Consider the following 16,568-nt stretch of genomic DNA (forward strand, 5'->3'; position numbering starts at 1 on the left):
CAAAGGAGCACTTGCATACATAAAGCAAATAATAACAAACAAAAAAGGAGAAACTGACAGCAAGGCAATAATAGTAAAGGACTTTAATATCCCATTTACATCAATGACAGATTACTTAGACAGAAAATCAGTAAGGAAACATTGGCCTAAATGACACATTAGATGATACAGATTAATAGTTACATGATGAGAACATTTAATCCAAAATAGCAGACTGCACATTCTTTTCAGGTGCACATATAACATTCTCCAGGATAGATTACATGTTAGGCTACAGAACAATTCTCAACAAATTTAAGAAGACAGAAATCACATCAAGTATCTTTTCTAACCATAACAGTATGAGACTAGAAATCAACCACTAGGGGGAAAAAACACTCTAAAACCAGCATGCTAGTAAACAATCAGTAGGTCACTGAAGAAATCAGAAATTTAAAAGAATACTTGGAGAAAAAAGATAAATGAAAACACAGGGATCTAAAACCTAAGGGACAAAGAAAAAGCAATTCTAAGAGGTTTGTAGTGATACACGTCTACCTCAGGAAACAAGAAAAATCTCAAATAAACAATCTAACCTTATACCTAATCTGCAAAAGAAGAACAAACAAAACTGAAGTTAAGAAGTAAAGAAATCATAAAAATCAGAAAGGAAATAAATGAAACAGAGATTAAAAAGACAATAAAACAATCAATGAAACTAAGAGTTGGAAATAAATACAACTTTGCCATTTCACCTTCCAGGGTATCTTCCTGACCCAAAGATTGAACCCATGTCCCTGTGTCTTCTGCAGTGCAGGTGGATTCTTTACCATTGAGAAAGCCCTGATACTATACACAGAAAATCTTAAAGATATGCCACAACACTACTAGAGCTCATTAACTAATTCAGTAAAGTTGAACAACACAAAATTAGTACACAGAAATCTGTTGCATTTTTATACACTAACAACAAACTATTAGAAAAAATTAAGAAACAATCCCATTTACAATTGCATCAAAAAGAATAAAATACTTAAGAATAAACCTATCTAAGGAGATAAAAATCTGTACTCTGAAAACTATAAGATACAAATGAAACAAATTTAAGTGACATAAACACATGAAAAGACATACCATGTGCATGGATGGGAAAAATTAATATTCTTAAAATGACCATACTACCCAAGGCAATCTATACATTTGATGCAATCCCTATCAAAATACTGTATAGTCCATGGGGTCACAAAGAGTCGGACACGACTGAACAACTTTCACTATCAAAATATTAAGGGCATTTTTTACAGACCTAGAACAAATAACTTTAAAATTTGCATGAAAACATAAAAGATCCTGAATAGCCAAAATAATCTTGAGAAAAAGGAGCAGGGCCAGAGGAATCACACCCCCTGACTTCAGACTATACAACAAAACTACACTAATCAAAACAGAAAGGTACTGATTAAAAACAGAAACCCAGATCAATGGAACAGAATGTAGAACCCAGAAATAAACCCGTACTTATGTGGTCAATTAACCTATGGCAAAGAAGGAAAGAATATACAATAAGGAAGAGAGAGTCTTTTCAATAAATGGGAAAACTAGGCACAAGACTGGAAAGGTCAGTTTTCATTCCAATCCCAGAGAAAGGAAATGCCAAAGAATGCTCAAACTACCACACAATTGCACTCATCTCACACGCTAGTAAAGTGATGCTTAAAATTCTCCAAGCCAGGCTTCAGCAATACGTGAACCGTGAACTTCCAGATGTTCAAGCTGGTTTTAGAAAAGGCAGAGGAACCAGAGATCAAATTGCCAACATCCGCTGGATCATTGAAAAAGCAAGAGAGTTCCAGAAAAACCAAAAAACATCTATTTCTGCTTTATTGACTATGCCAAAGCCTTTGACTGTGTGGATCACAATAAATTGTGGAACATTCTTAAAGAGATGGAAATACCAGACCACCTGACCTGCCTCCTGAGAAACCTGTATGCAGGTCAGGAAGCAACAGTTAGAACTGGACATGGAACAACAGACCGGTTTCAAATAGAAAAAGGAGTACGTCAAGGCTGTATATTGTCACCCTGCTTATTTAACTTATATGCAGAGTACATCATGAGAAACACTGAGCTGGAGGAAGCACAAGCTGGAATCAAGATTGCCGGGGGAAATATCAGTAACCTCAGATATGCAGATGACACCACCTTTATGGCAGAAAGTGAAGAGGAACTAAAAAGCCTCTTGATGAAAGTGAAAGAGGAGAGGGAAAAAGTTGGCTTAAAGCTCAACATTCAGAAAACTAAGATCACGGCATCCGGTCCCCTCACTTCATGGCAAATAGACAGGGAAAGAGTGTAAACAGTGTCAGACTTTATTTTTGGGGGCTCCAAAATCACTGCAGATGGGGGCTGCAGCCATGAAATTAAAAGATGCTTACTCCTTGGAAGTAAAGTTATGACCTACCTAGACAGCATATTAAAAAGCAGAGACATTACTTTGTCAACAAAGGTCCGTCTAGTCAAGGCTATGGTTTTTCCTGTGGTCATGTACGGATGTGAGAGTTGGACTATAAAGAAAGCTGAGCGCCGAAGAATTGATGCTTTCGTACTGTGGTGTTGGAGAAGACTCTTGAGAGTCCCTTGGGCTGCAAGGAGATCCAACCACTCCATCCTAAAGGAGATCAGTGCTGGGTGTTCATTGGAAGGACTGATGTTGAAGCTGAAACTCCAATACTTTGGCCACCTGATGCGAAGAGCTGACTCATTCGAAAATGCCCTGATGCTGGGAGGGACTGGGGGCAGGAGGAGAAGGGGACGACAGAGGATGAGATGGTTGGATGGCATCAAAGACTCAATGCACATGGGTTTGCGTGGACTCCGGGAGTTGGTGATGGACAGGGAGGCCTGGCATGCTGCAGTTCATGGGGTCGCAAACAGACATGACTGAGTGACTGAACTGAACTGAATTGAATATACAAAGGAATCAAACCAGACTATGTTCTCACACCATATACAAAAATAAATTCAAGAGGGATTAAAGACCCAAATGTAAGGCCTCAATCCATAAAACTGCTAGAAGAAAATGTAGGCAGTATGGTCTTTGACATCAATCTTAACAAAAAATTTTTGGAACTGTCTCCTCAGGCAAAGGAAACAAAAGCAAAAATACACAAATAGGACCACATCAACATTTGCACAGTGAAGGAAACCATCAACAAAACAAAAAAGACAGCCTACTGAATAGAATAAAATGTTTGCAAACAATAAATCCAACAAGGGCTTAGTATCCAAAATATACAAAGAAGTTATACAACTCATCATCAAAAAACCAAACAAGCTGATTAATAAATGGGTAAAGGACCTGAAGCGATATTAAACAACAACAACAAAAAACATATAGATGGCCAAAAAAACACATGGAATGATGCTCAGCATCACTAATCATCAGAGAATGCAAATCAAAACCACAATGAGATACTACCTCACACCTGTCAGAATGGTTATCATCAAAAAGACAACAAATCTGACAAGGATAGCACTGAATCTGTAGATTGCTTTGGGTAGTACAATAATTTTCATAATTAATTTTTCTGATCCAAGAACATGCTATATCTCTCCATCTGTTTGTGCCATCTTTGATTTCTTTCATCAGTGTCTTATAGTCTGTCATTTGTCTCCTTAGGTAGGTTTATTCTTGGCTATTTTATTCTTTTTGTTGCAATGGTGAATGGGATTGTTTCATTAATTTCTCTTTCTGATTTTTTGTTGTTAGTGCATAGGAATGCAAGGGGTTACTGTGTATTGATCCTGCAACTTTACTAAATTCACTAACTCTAGTAGCTTTCTGATGGTATCTTTAGGGTTTTTTATGCACAGTATCATGTCATCTGCAAACAGTGAGGTTTATTTCTTCATTTCCAATCTGGATTCCTCTTCTTTTTCTTCTCTGATTGCCATGGCTAGAACTTCCAAAACTAGAACAAAAAGTTTTTATGATTTGTATGGAAACACAAAAGATCCCGAATAGCCAAAACAATCTTGAGAAAGAAAAACAGAGCTGGAGGAATCAACCTTTCTGACATCACACTATACTACAAAGCTACAGTAATCAAGACAGTATGGTACTGGCACAAAAATAGAAATGTAGACCAACGGAACAAGACAGAAAGCCCAGAGATAAACCCATACACCTGTGGGCACCTTATCTTTGACAAAGAAGGCAAGAATATACAACAGAGAAAAGACAGCCTCTTCAATAAGTGTTGCTGGGAAAATTGGACAGCATCCTAACTGAACATTTCCTAACACCATAAACAAAAATAAATTCAAAATGGATTAAAGATCTAAATGCAAGGCTGAATGTAAGAAAATATAAAAACTCTTAACAGAAAAACACAGGCAGGACACTCTGAATTGTGGTAAGATCCTCTTTGACACACCCTAGAGTAATGGAAATAAAAACAAACAAATGGACTTAATTAAACTTTAAAGCTTTTGCACAGCAAAGGACGCTATAAACAAGATGAAAAGACAACCGCAGAACGGGAGAAAATAATTGCAAATGAAGCAACTGACAAAGGATTAGTCTCCAAAATATATAAGCAGCTCATATAGCTCAATATCAGAAAAACAAACAACCCAATCAAAAATGGGCAGACGACTTAAATAGACATTTCTCCAAAGAAGACATACAGATGATGAATAAATACATGAACAAATGCTCAACATCACTCATTATTAGAGAAATGTAAATCAAAACCACAATGAGGTATCATCTCACACCTCAGAATGACCATTATAAAAAAATTCACAAACAATAAATGCTAGAAAGAATGAGGAAAAAAGGGAACTCTCTTGGAAAAAAGGGAACAGGGGGTGGGAATATAAATTGATATAGCCACTATAGAGAACAAAATGGAGATTCTTTTAAAGATTAGGACTAAAACTACCATATGACCTAGCAATCCCTCTCTGGGCAGATACCCTGAGAAAATCACAATTCAAAAAGACACATACTCCAATGTTCATTGCACCATTATTTACAATAGTCAGGACATGGAAGCAACCCAGATGTCCATAGATAGATGAATGGATAAAGAAGTTGTGGTACATATATAAAATGAAATATTACTCAGCCATAAAAAGAAACAAATTTGAGTTAGGTGTAGTGAGGTGGATGAACTTAGAACCTATTATACAGAGCGAAGTAAGTCAGAAAAAGAAATATTGTATATAACACATACATATGGAATCTAGAAAAATGGTACTGATGAATCTATTTGCAGGGCAGGAATAGAGATGCAAACATAAAGAACATAAAGAACAGACTTGTGGACACAGCTGGGGAAGCAGAGGGTGGAGTGAATTGAAAAGGTAGCACTGAAACATATACATTGCCATGTGTAAAACAGATAGCTAGTGGAAAGTGGCCGTATAACACAGGAGCTTAGCCTGGTGCTCCGTAACAACGTAAAGGGGTGGGGTGATGGGTGGGTGGGAGGGAGGTTCAAAAGAGAGCAGATATATGTATACTTGGGCTGATTCACACTGTTGCATGGCAGAAATCAATAGAACACTGTAAAGCAATTATCCTCCAATTAAAAGTAAATTCAAAAGACAACAAATAAGAAGTGGTGACAAGGAGACATGGGAACCTTTGTACACTGTTGGTGGGAGTGCACTGGTACAATACACTATGTATGTGCACTAAATTGGCACAATCACTATGGAAAAGAGTTGAGAGGCTCCTCAAAGAATTAACAATAGAACTACCATAAGATCCACCAATTCCACTTCTGAGTATATATCTGAAGGAAACAAAAACACTAATTTGAAAAGATACACACATCAATGTTCAGTGCAACATTACTTATAATAGCCAAGATACAGAAACAATGTATCTGTTGATAGATAAACAGATGAAGAAGATGTGGTATGTATGTGTATGAACATGTATGTTTGTGTGTTATACACATACCCAAGAATGTTATTCAGGCATTAAAAAGATAAAATCTTGCCATTTGTGACAACATAGATGAAACTAGAGGGTATTACACTAAGTGAAATAAAGTCAAAGAAAGAATGACAAATACAGTATGATCTCACTTATATGTGAAATGTAAAAACAAAACAAATAAAATGAAAATGGACTCTTAGATACAGAGAACAAAATCGTGGTTGCCAGAGAAGAGACAGAAAAATAGGAAGGGGACTAAGAGGAACAAACCTCCAGTTATAAAATAAATAAGCCAAGGGGATTAAAATACAGCACAAGGAATATGATGAATAATATTATAATAACTTTGTATGGGGAGAGAAGGTTACTAGACTTATCGTGGGGATCATTTCACTGAATGCAAATGTCAAATCACTATGTAGTACACCTGAAAAGAACATATCATTGTACATAAACTAGATTTTAATTTAAAAAATAAATGATAAATTGAAAAATCACAGATGTTTAATATAAAACAAACAAAAACTTTAAAGATCCAGTAGAATGGTACTGGCATTGGTTATAAAATTAAATGGTCTGATGGTAGGAAGGCACCTCAGGGATACTATTGTTACCAGCACTGCTTGAACCTTGTTGACTACAGGTATAGCTAAGAGGGGTGAAAATATCTTTATGTACAGCTAACCCTAGTAAATTGAGAAGTTAGCAAGGTTCCCTTCACATATTTCTAACTTTCTAACATCTTTGAAAGGAGAAATCATCTGCTATCAGTTATACTTAGTGGCTAACTACATGCTCCCCTAACTGGGTAATGGCCCTTCAAAACATTTATCTCTAGTTGTGATATGAAAAGTTAAGCCTCTTGTTGTTGTTTAGGTGCTAAGTCATGTCCGACTCTTTAGCAACCCCGTGGGTCATAGCCTGCCGGGCTCTTTCTGTCCATGGGATTTCCCAGGCAAGAATACTGGAGTGGGTTGCCATTTCTTTCTCCAGGAGATCTTCCCTACTCAGGGACAGAACCTGTGTCTCCTGCATTGGCAGGCAGGTTCTTTACCACTGAGCCACCAGGGAAGCCCAGTTAAACCTCTACTTCCCATTGAAACAGAAGAAAAATATCTTGGCTTTGAGGAGACGGCTTTATAGTAGTACACTATCCATAAGAATGAAGTATAATTGAGTTCATCCTACCCTCTTATCTTAAACAGCCATCTTTTCCTGTGCAAAATAAGTTGAAATCTCCACTAGTTAGCACCACTGCAAACCTATTTCTAGGAATAAGCATAGATTGAGGAAGGTTTCCCTCATTCTTCGATTCTTTCAAGTTTAGGCTCTTGGCAATATTCTCAGCCATTTCTGCTCCGTTTTCCTCCAGGTATTTGCTATTTGCTCTCTAGCCTCCTTAAGGGGTCATATCTAACCTTAACCCTTTTTTCTCTCCTATTTTTATATCCTAGGATAGTTATCATTAAAAGATTTAAAAATCATAGCTGTCCTGGTTACAAAACGATTTGAAGGTATACTTAATATTTAATATCGTCAGACTATAATTTTTCTTTTCTGACATCCCTATATTTTATTACATTATTTTTACCTGTGGTAGTAATATTTTGATAGACATATATTATCAATATATATTCATACATATATGAACAAAAAGGTATCACTGCAGGATGATCCTGGATTTTAGATTCATGTAGATGGTCAGGAAAGAGAAGGAAGAAAGATTAATAAAGAATCTTTAAGCAGCAGAGGAAAGAATTTTAAGTTTCCTGGAATACAACAGCAATGAGAACACAAAAACTGAAATAGTATTGTAGCTCCGAGGCCATGAATTCAAATTGAATATTTTACCGCTAAAACTGAGCTGCTTAGGCTGATCAGAGGTTACTCTGCCATAATAAAACACGCATTTTGCAAAATGAGACTGGTCATCTGGACTGATTGTGGTAAACACTTAGAAGGGCAACTAGTACACAACACAACTTGCCTGTGAGTGACAGCTGGCCACTGCGGGACTATCACTGCTGGTTTTTAATGGTTGGCTTGAAGGTATAGGAGGAGGCACGGGTGTTCACAGGGAGTACACTGACCAAGATGGGATCCTAATACCTTAACCAATCATTTAGGCAAATAGTTCTCAAGCTTGGATTCACGTCAGAATCACCCGGAAAGGTTTTCAAAACTACAGAAGACTAGGTTCGGGCCCACAGAGTGTCATCTGACTGGTCTGGGGTGGAGCTCTGGCAGTAGTAGTTTTTGAAGTTGCTTAGATGATTTGTTTAGACAATGAACACTTTCTGGTCTTTATTAAGTGGGCATGAAGCTTTCTCTCTCTCTCTGTTTAACCTGGAAAAGCAAAGACCTGATTGAGTATTCTGTTCAAAACAATGGCTAATACTGAGCCTGATAATCACACAATATTTAAAAGATGTAACGTTTCTTTTTTTTTATTTCCTACAAGAATATAGCTTAGTCTACATGTATTCCTCTAAAGCTTTACTTTCTTCTAAAAACTAGGCAAAGCTTTTATCTTTTGACAGTCTTTTGTATCTGGTATATCTGACTGGGACTGCTCAGGTGTCACTGTGACAAGAGCACAAGGAGGGTTACGCAGGAATAGTCGGCTACTCCTGTAGTTCAACTGTGCTTTCTGGCTGTCTTGGCATATATTTTAGTGCCTGAATTCTTTCAGAGCCAAGCTCAAAGCTAATACAAATGAAGCAGCTGCAACTGCATTGTGTTACATTCACAGGGAAGGCCAGCTCAGACCATTGTGTTATGGAAATGAGAACACTGAGCGGGCACCTGGCCCTGAACACAGCCGCTTTCTTTTAGCCAAAGCTAAATTGATGGCATCCTCTAAGGAGAAGTGATACAGAAATCATAAATATCAATAGTCACTTTATAAATAGAATATTAAAGAAAGCAGCCTGTTCCAAAAACTCAGGCAATGTGAAACAAATACATACAATTACAAGACGTTAGCTTATTCCCTTTCTGAGTTAAATTTAAGAACCCGGATAACTTTTATTGGTTTACTTATTTCTTCCCAATCAGTCTTGTGATATCATTTAAATGTAGTTTTAACAATATATAAGACATACAATGGATGTTTTATTTAAAGGAAAACATAAATAGGACAAAGGCAAAAAGTCTAGCAGGATGTTAAAGAAAAAATGAAAAATGGGATCTTTAAAAATAGATAAAAACTATTTGAATGACTAAAATTGTTCTTGAAGAATCTAATAGTGAAAACTCAGATCTGCAAAAACATTGTGAACTTATACATATGTATGATACCTAAATGGCTCAAAGAAATATCCACAGAGATAAATCATTAAGTAAAGAATCCTATTTAGTTTCACTTTCCAACAGAAGTAGGAACAATAAACACTATATAGATAAAATACCACAGCCCTGAATTTTAAATATAAATTAAGATCTCTTTGTTGAAGAGAAAAAAAAAAGTATTTTGCACAGGTGCACTCCTTTAAAATGATCTCTGAGTGGCTATTAAACGCTTTAGTAATCCATTTGACCAGAGACATAGCCTGTAATATCAAGAGAGTATGTGTGAAACATAATCACTTGACTCAGTTCTTAGATAACTCATATACCTTTTACCCATTTAACAATTAACTTGTTGCTGGGCATTGTGGTAGCTGCAAAGATAAGTAGAAAAGATAATTTATTGTCTAATGAGGGATAGAGACTTATAAACAAATAACTACAATTGGAATTAAGGTGAAGAGATATGGAATGAGTGTGGAGGAAGAACAGAAAAACTATCCTGCGGTTCAGTTCAGCTCAGTCGCTCAGTTGTGTCCAACTCCTTGCGACCCCATGGACTGCAGCACGCCAGGCTTCCCAGGTCATCACCAACTCCTGGAGTTTACTCAAACTCATGTCCATTGAGTTGGTGATGTCATCCTCTGTCGTCCCCTTCTTCTCCTGCCTTCAATCTTTCCCAGCATCAGGGTCTTTTCAAATGAGTCAGCTCTTCGCATCAGGTGGCCAAAGTACTGGAGTTTCAGCTTCAGCATCAGTCCTTCCAATACTCAGGACTGATTTCCTTTAGGATAGACTGGTTTGATCTCCTTGCAGTGCAAGGGACTCTCAAGAGTCTCCTCCAACACCACAGTTCAGAAGTATCAATTCTTCAGCGCTCATCTTTCTTTACAGAAAACTATGCTGCAGATCTCTGCTTTTCTTATTCCTATGATTAGATAAGCTTCCCTGATAGCTCAGTTGGTAAAGAATCCACTTGCATTGTAGGACACCCCGGTTCAATTCCTGGGTTGGGGAGATCTGCTGGAGAAGGGATAGGCTACCCACTCCAGTATTCTTGGGCTTCCCTTGTGGCTCAGCTGGTAAAGAATCCACCTGCAATGTGGGAGAACCTGGGTTTGATCCCTGGGTTGGGAAGATCCCCTAGAGAAGGGAAAGGCTACCCACTCCAGTACTCTAGCCTGGAGAATTCCATGGACTGTATAGTCCATGGAGTCCCAAAGAGTTGGACATGACAGAGTGACTTTCATTTAGATGATTAGATAAAAGGGCAAATATATTTAAACATTCCCAATAGCCAAGACTTTGCCTTAAGCTATAGGTTCAGTGGCCATACAAGTTCTCTCTATTATTTCTTATGTTCTTATATTTAAACTTATTAACTCTGCTGTCTACTACCTGCATAAAGATGGATTAAACTAAATAAGGAATATATTGATACATGAATATACTAGTTATCCATTTTAAGTTTTAAAAAATATAAATTTGGGGGAATGAGGGTGATATACAAAGGTTTAAAGGGCTCATTGCCATAGTTCTTCCCTGGCTCCCTTCTGCCTTATCTGGCAGTAGTCAGCACAATACAAGCAATCCTTACCCTCTGGCTTCTGAGGATCTCCCTAAGGCTATCCGCTACTCTAGAACTATCAGGGAGTGTCAGCTGAAAGGCAGGGGTGGGTGCTTGACTGGCCTTCTATCGAATGATAGCCCCAACTCACCTATCCCCCTGAGTTGAGACAGTGGTAGCAAGATGAGTGTTAGAGTCAAGTAATTTACCAAATCGTCACAGTATTTACATAACTTGGTTCAGCTTCTGAATCAAGACAAATATTTCAATTAAACCAAGCTTTAATGCTGTAATGGCCAGTAAAATTTCATTAAGTTTGACAAACAAACCCACTCACAGTCTTGCCCCAACCTACCTCTTCACCTTCTAGCTTGCCATTTTTGCCTACATGATTTCCAAGTCTTGCTTCAGTGAAACTTTTCTATATTCCCTGGGAGCGAGAGTCACCTTATGAAGTGCATCTTTCCAAAATGCTATTCCCCCAGCCTGGAATACTATCCTTCCCCTGTCAACTATTTTCATTCAGCCTTTGAAATGCAGCTGAAATACTGGCTCCTTGACAAAGTTTCGGCTTACATAGTGAACTGTTAAAAACCTGTGCTATGATGCTCAACTACCTCCTTACAGATTTGGTTATTTTTCTGTCTCTTGCTATAGACTATAAGTTCTCTTGAATGGAAATTCTGTTTTGTTCATTTCTGTTTCCCCAGTACCAAGTAGTGTGCCAAGAAAGTATCAATAATTTCATCAATATCAGTTGGTGAATCACCAATACTTTGCCCAAAGTAAGCATTCAAGAAGTGTGCCAGTGTCAACAATTTCCATCAAGACTTGTTAAAAACCTATTTCATCTGCCTTCAGTTCAGTTCAGTCATTCAGTTGTGTCCGACTTGGCGACCCCATGGACTGCAGCATGACAAGCCTCCCTGTCCATCACCAACTCCTGGAGCTTGCTCAAACTCATGTCCGTCAAATCAGTGATGCCATCTAGCCATCTCATCCTCTGTCGTCCACTTCTCCTCCTGTCTTCAATCTTTCCGAGCATCAGGTTATTTTCCAATGAGTCAGTTCTTCACATCAGGTGGCCAAAGTATTGGTGCTTCAGCTTTTATCATAGTCCTTCCAATGAATATTCAGGATTGATTTCCTTTAGGATTGACTGGTTTGATCTCCTTGCTGTCCAAGGGACTCTTAACAGTCTTCTCCAACACCACAGTTCAAAAGCATTATTTCTTTGGTGCTCAGCTTTCTTTACGATCCAAATCTCACATCCAAACACGACTACTGGAAAAACCATTGCTTTGACCAGACCTTTGTCGGTAAAGTAACATCTCTGCTTTTTAATACACTGTCTATGTCTGTCATAGTTTTTCTTTCAAGGAGCAAGTGTCTTTTAATTTCATGGCTGCAGTCACCATCTGCAGTGATTTTGGAGCCCAAGAAAATAAAGTCTGTCCGTTTCCATTGTTTCCCCATCTATTTGCCATGAAGTGATGGGACCAGATGCCGTGATCTTCATTTTTTTAATGTTGAGTTTTAAGCCAGCTTTTTCACTCCCCTCTTTCACTTTCAGATTCTTTACTATCTGAGCCACAAGGGAAGCCTCACCTTCCCTCAGTAAGCCTAAAAATAGATCTAGGAAGAATAAAGTCCTTTTGGAGAGTCCACTACCAGCTCCTTTTGGGTCCTTCTGATGGTTAATGTACTTGCTGTTCACCATAAAGACACGTGTCAGCAACGACACCAGAATCTTAGAACCACAAGTACATGTGCTTAAATCTCACCCCTACTCCTTCATAAAGTTAATGTGAAAATGATCTTTGAGGTACTATATAAAGTAACAAAGTTAAGTATCTCAAAGTTAGGTTCCTTTTTGTACTTCATTCCCAGAAAGTCTTTTGTGACATTATAAAAAAATTTTGTGTTGTTCTGAAAACTAGATATACTCTTCTGGCAACATTTAAGTGCTGTAAAGTCACATTAGCTATTGGGATCACATGGAGATTTAAAAAATACACCCTCTGTGGAAGTACTGCAGTGTCTCATTTAGCCAGCACATTTTGGTTTCTCTTAAAAGACTATAAATTATTTCTCCAGCATTATCAAGGAGAGAGGAACTTCACAAACCATATTTTTCTGAACAAGGTTCATAAAGTTTCACATATCTTTAAGACTTTAAATATTCTCAATGGATATATATCACACAACATTACACAGTTTTTCACTTTTTAAAAAAAGCCTAGTATAAACAATAAAATTTCACTTTTCCCTGATGATTCAGGACTATTATTATCAGTGTCGATTACTACATTATGCACCACCCATTCTGTAATACGAAGGTACCTTTAAGGACTATTGATAAGTATATAAAGCTATTTGCCTTTATCCTAAATGGATTCAGGTTGTTTTTATGACTCTTTGTTTTCTCGTTTCCTCTGCCTCTTTCTTCTACTCACTGCCTTTTTTTTTTTTAATTAAAAAAAAACTTTTGTGCCGTTAAAAAAAAAAAAGTTGCAATCTCTGTGTTCTGATAGTTATTTTTCTAAATAATTGTCTAGGTGAAGACTTATGAATCGCTAAATTTTACTTAAGTGCATGGGTTTTGTGACTGCGATTTGCTATTCAAAGGCCTTTCTTTGCCTCAGAGTTTCTAAATCCATGAGGTGGCCGTGATTGTAAAAAGAGTAACAAAGGAGGGAATTCCCTGGCCGTCCAGTGCTTAGGACTCTCCTGAAGTCCAGCCCTGAGTAAGTGGTCTGTGTGTGTTAGTTCTTCAGTCGTGTCCGACTCTTTGTGACCTCATGGACTGTAGCCCACCATGTGCCTCTGACCATGGGATTTCCTAGCTGAGAATACTGGAGTGGGTTGCCATTCCCTTCTCCAGGTAAGTGGTCTGTATGTGGTGCTAATTTTCATGTATATGCATCACTGGTTTATTACTTTTACTCAAAAATAATTAGTCTTATTATTAAGGTCAACCTTAAATTAGCTGTTAATTTATTGTTTAAATATAAATTAAAACTGTTACTGCTAATTAATTCAAATTTTAAAAACCCAGCCACGACTTCAGATTCAATACAGGAAGTACTTCAATGTTACCACATTGCAGAGGCAAAGTCTTCTTCAGTTACTGATGTTATTACAAAAAAAAAAAAAAAAAAGTATTCACTATTCTATTCTAGCACAATGGCATGAAAACTTCAAATTCTAACTCAAACCTTTTCACCAAATTCTGCATATAGATAGATAGTTTCACTATATTTGATTGGTTTCATCAGGAAAACAACAAGGGGAAGGGAGAGAAAAGACACTTTTTTCATTCATGAAAACAATTTTAAATATATAATTATGTCTGCTAGAATAAAGAAATTTAATAAAAGGTATAACATCCAGTATTTTATAATTCCTCTCATAATCTGATTGACTATTAATCCAACACTTGCTTGTGATCTTTAAAAATGAGAAGATTTGTAAATATTTGAAAAGTGTCACAGTAATAGTTATCCACAGACTCTACAAGACTGAGATATAATAAGGAAAAATCTCGCTTCCAGGATTAATGCAAAATAAAACATTCACTTTGGTTAATTTACAGGTAAATGCCAGCTAATACATCTTAAAATACCAGTTCTACCTAAAAGGTCATCCTAACTTTAAAAAATTGTATTGGAATAAAAAACACAATATATTCACTTGGCTGAATTTTTTTTTAATCCTTTTTTTTTCCCCAAGAGAAAAGGCTATTTCTACTTTATACTGATTTCTGTTATACCCATAATAATGACCAACTACACAGATGTAAGTCTTACCCAGTTTAAAAACAATTAATTTTAATGATATGATTAGAAAGTAAGCATATTTCTTATTCAATAAACAAAGAAAATGGATGAATTAAAATCTGGTTACTCCAAGTTATATCAAAGAGGTTGAAACGAGGGCTGCAACTGGTGGTCAGCTGACCTGTTCACTTACAGACTTTCCATCTCAGCCTTCTTTAGTACTCAATACTGACTCTCATTACTGTCTCGTCAGTTTAAAGAATATTTTTAACGGGAATACTTCTTCCAGGGTATTTCTTAAGCACTTACTTGGGTGTCTAAAAGATGGCTTAAGCAAAGCACAGGCCTAGTTTCAGGATTAGAACTCACAGCTGTCTAATTCTCTGATAAATTGCTCTGCAACTTTATGAGTCTTATCGTTCTCTGCTTAGGTTCCATCACTTAAAATAAAATGTATGCCCCATTCTTTAAAGTAAAAAAAAAAAAAAAAAAAAAAATCCTACCCACACCTTTATAGAATTATGATAGGTTTTAACTAGTAACTTGATAAAGAGATTCTTGAGGAGCAAAATGTTTTGATTTCTTAGCAACTGTCTCTCACTCTAAAAAGAATAAACGTACTCTTTTAAAGAAGAGCAGCACTTACTGGTACTTTGAAGGGTGAGGTATTCGCAGTGTCCATAGAGTTGGGTTTCTCAGATGTAGTGGTCCCTGAGATACTCCGTCTGCGTGGGGACCTTTCTGCTGGCACCTCTGGATGAGAAAAAAGAAACATCGATAAAAATCCAAATTTAGGATCTTTCACTAATCTGTAAAATTGTTGATTTTTTTTCCTCACAAAAAATCAGTTTGCTTTAAAGATACATTATATTCTACATCTAAGATATAATTTGTCTCTTTATCTCTAAACAGATATTATCAAGACATTAAAGAAACTTGGTCACTGTTAAGAATATGCCTTAGTGTGATAGTTTGTATCTTTATCTATGCACATATAAAAAGTAATTTCCTCTGAGTTATGTTTAATATCTCTAAGTTCACTTAGTATTTGCATCTCACAGTATAGGAATCTACTGCTTTATGTCAGCCATATAAGAGTTAACAGAATCCAATTAACTATTTTTTATATTCATATGAACAAATTTAGCCTAGTGTTGAACATGATTTGATGGTGTCTGCACAAAGGTCAAAGTTCAGTTCTGTGCAGATAAGATGATTCACCAGCCTGCAACCAAAAGTCCATGAGAAGACAAAAAGCTGCTGCTAGGATAAAATAACATATATGCTTATGCAGATATAAAAATAGCTCAGCTTCTCCTTGTTCTGGCAGTATGACCTCACTAAGATCTAACTCTGGGATCCTAAATCTGTGCAAACTGACCTAATGCATTTCAGATTTTGAAGATCATGTGGTATTCTCCAATTTAATTACTATATGCTATATTAAGGTTACATTTAAATTTTTTTATAGAGCGATACATATATATGCATATATATATGCACATACACACGCACACACAGATGATAGATATATACATATTATACCTTTATCACAACTGCTTCCCATCTCCACTTCAACTGACAGACATATAGGAATCCAGCTTCTCAGACAACATTAGATAATCTCAACATGGACAAGAAAAAAAAAAAAAAAAAAAAACACATCCTAAAAAAAGTATTCTGTGTTATCTTCCAGATCTTAAAAAATAAGGAGTAAATCGTGACTCCGGAGACTGACATTTTGATTCCTGCTGTTCTCCCTTTAAAAGATAGATGCAGTTTAAACTTCCATTTCTGGCCTCCTGGCCCCTGGGATCCGTGCTACTTCCACTTAAGAGAAAGCGTTTTTTCTCTGGCTCCCTCCCTGTGTCTTGCTCTTCCCCCTCCCTCTCTACAGCTTGCAGAGAGCAAGCGAGAAAGCAACACACAGGACTGCAGCTATTCAATCAATCGTTCCGGACTGCACATCCTCATTAGTTCCTTTCAGGCTATTAGCGGACGC

General features: G+C 36.9%; 1 protein-coding gene across 17 annotated transcripts in view; it reads right to left on the minus strand.

Annotated features, from left to right (window-relative positions):
• RASAL2 (RAS protein activator like 2) overlaps positions 1-16,568 on the minus strand; it is a 399,585-nt gene that overhangs the window by 86,713 nt on the left and 296,304 nt on the right. For all 17 annotated transcript variants that reach the window (XM_086343655.1, XM_086343654.1, XM_086343653.1 and 14 more), the window contains one exon: positions 15,213-15,319. In XM_086343655.1, coding sequence (XP_086199781.1) covers positions 15,213-15,319 — 107 coding nt within the window. The remainder of the gene's footprint in view (positions 1-15,212; positions 15,320-16,568) is intronic.

The sequence above is a fragment of the Bos grunniens genome, chromosome 16 (genome assembly GCF_055505025.1).
Source record: "Bos grunniens cultivar Pamir isolate PY7600 chromosome 16, Bosgru_T2T1.0, whole genome shotgun sequence".
Classification (NCBI taxonomy): domain Eukaryota; kingdom Metazoa; phylum Chordata; class Mammalia; order Artiodactyla; family Bovidae; genus Bos; species Bos grunniens.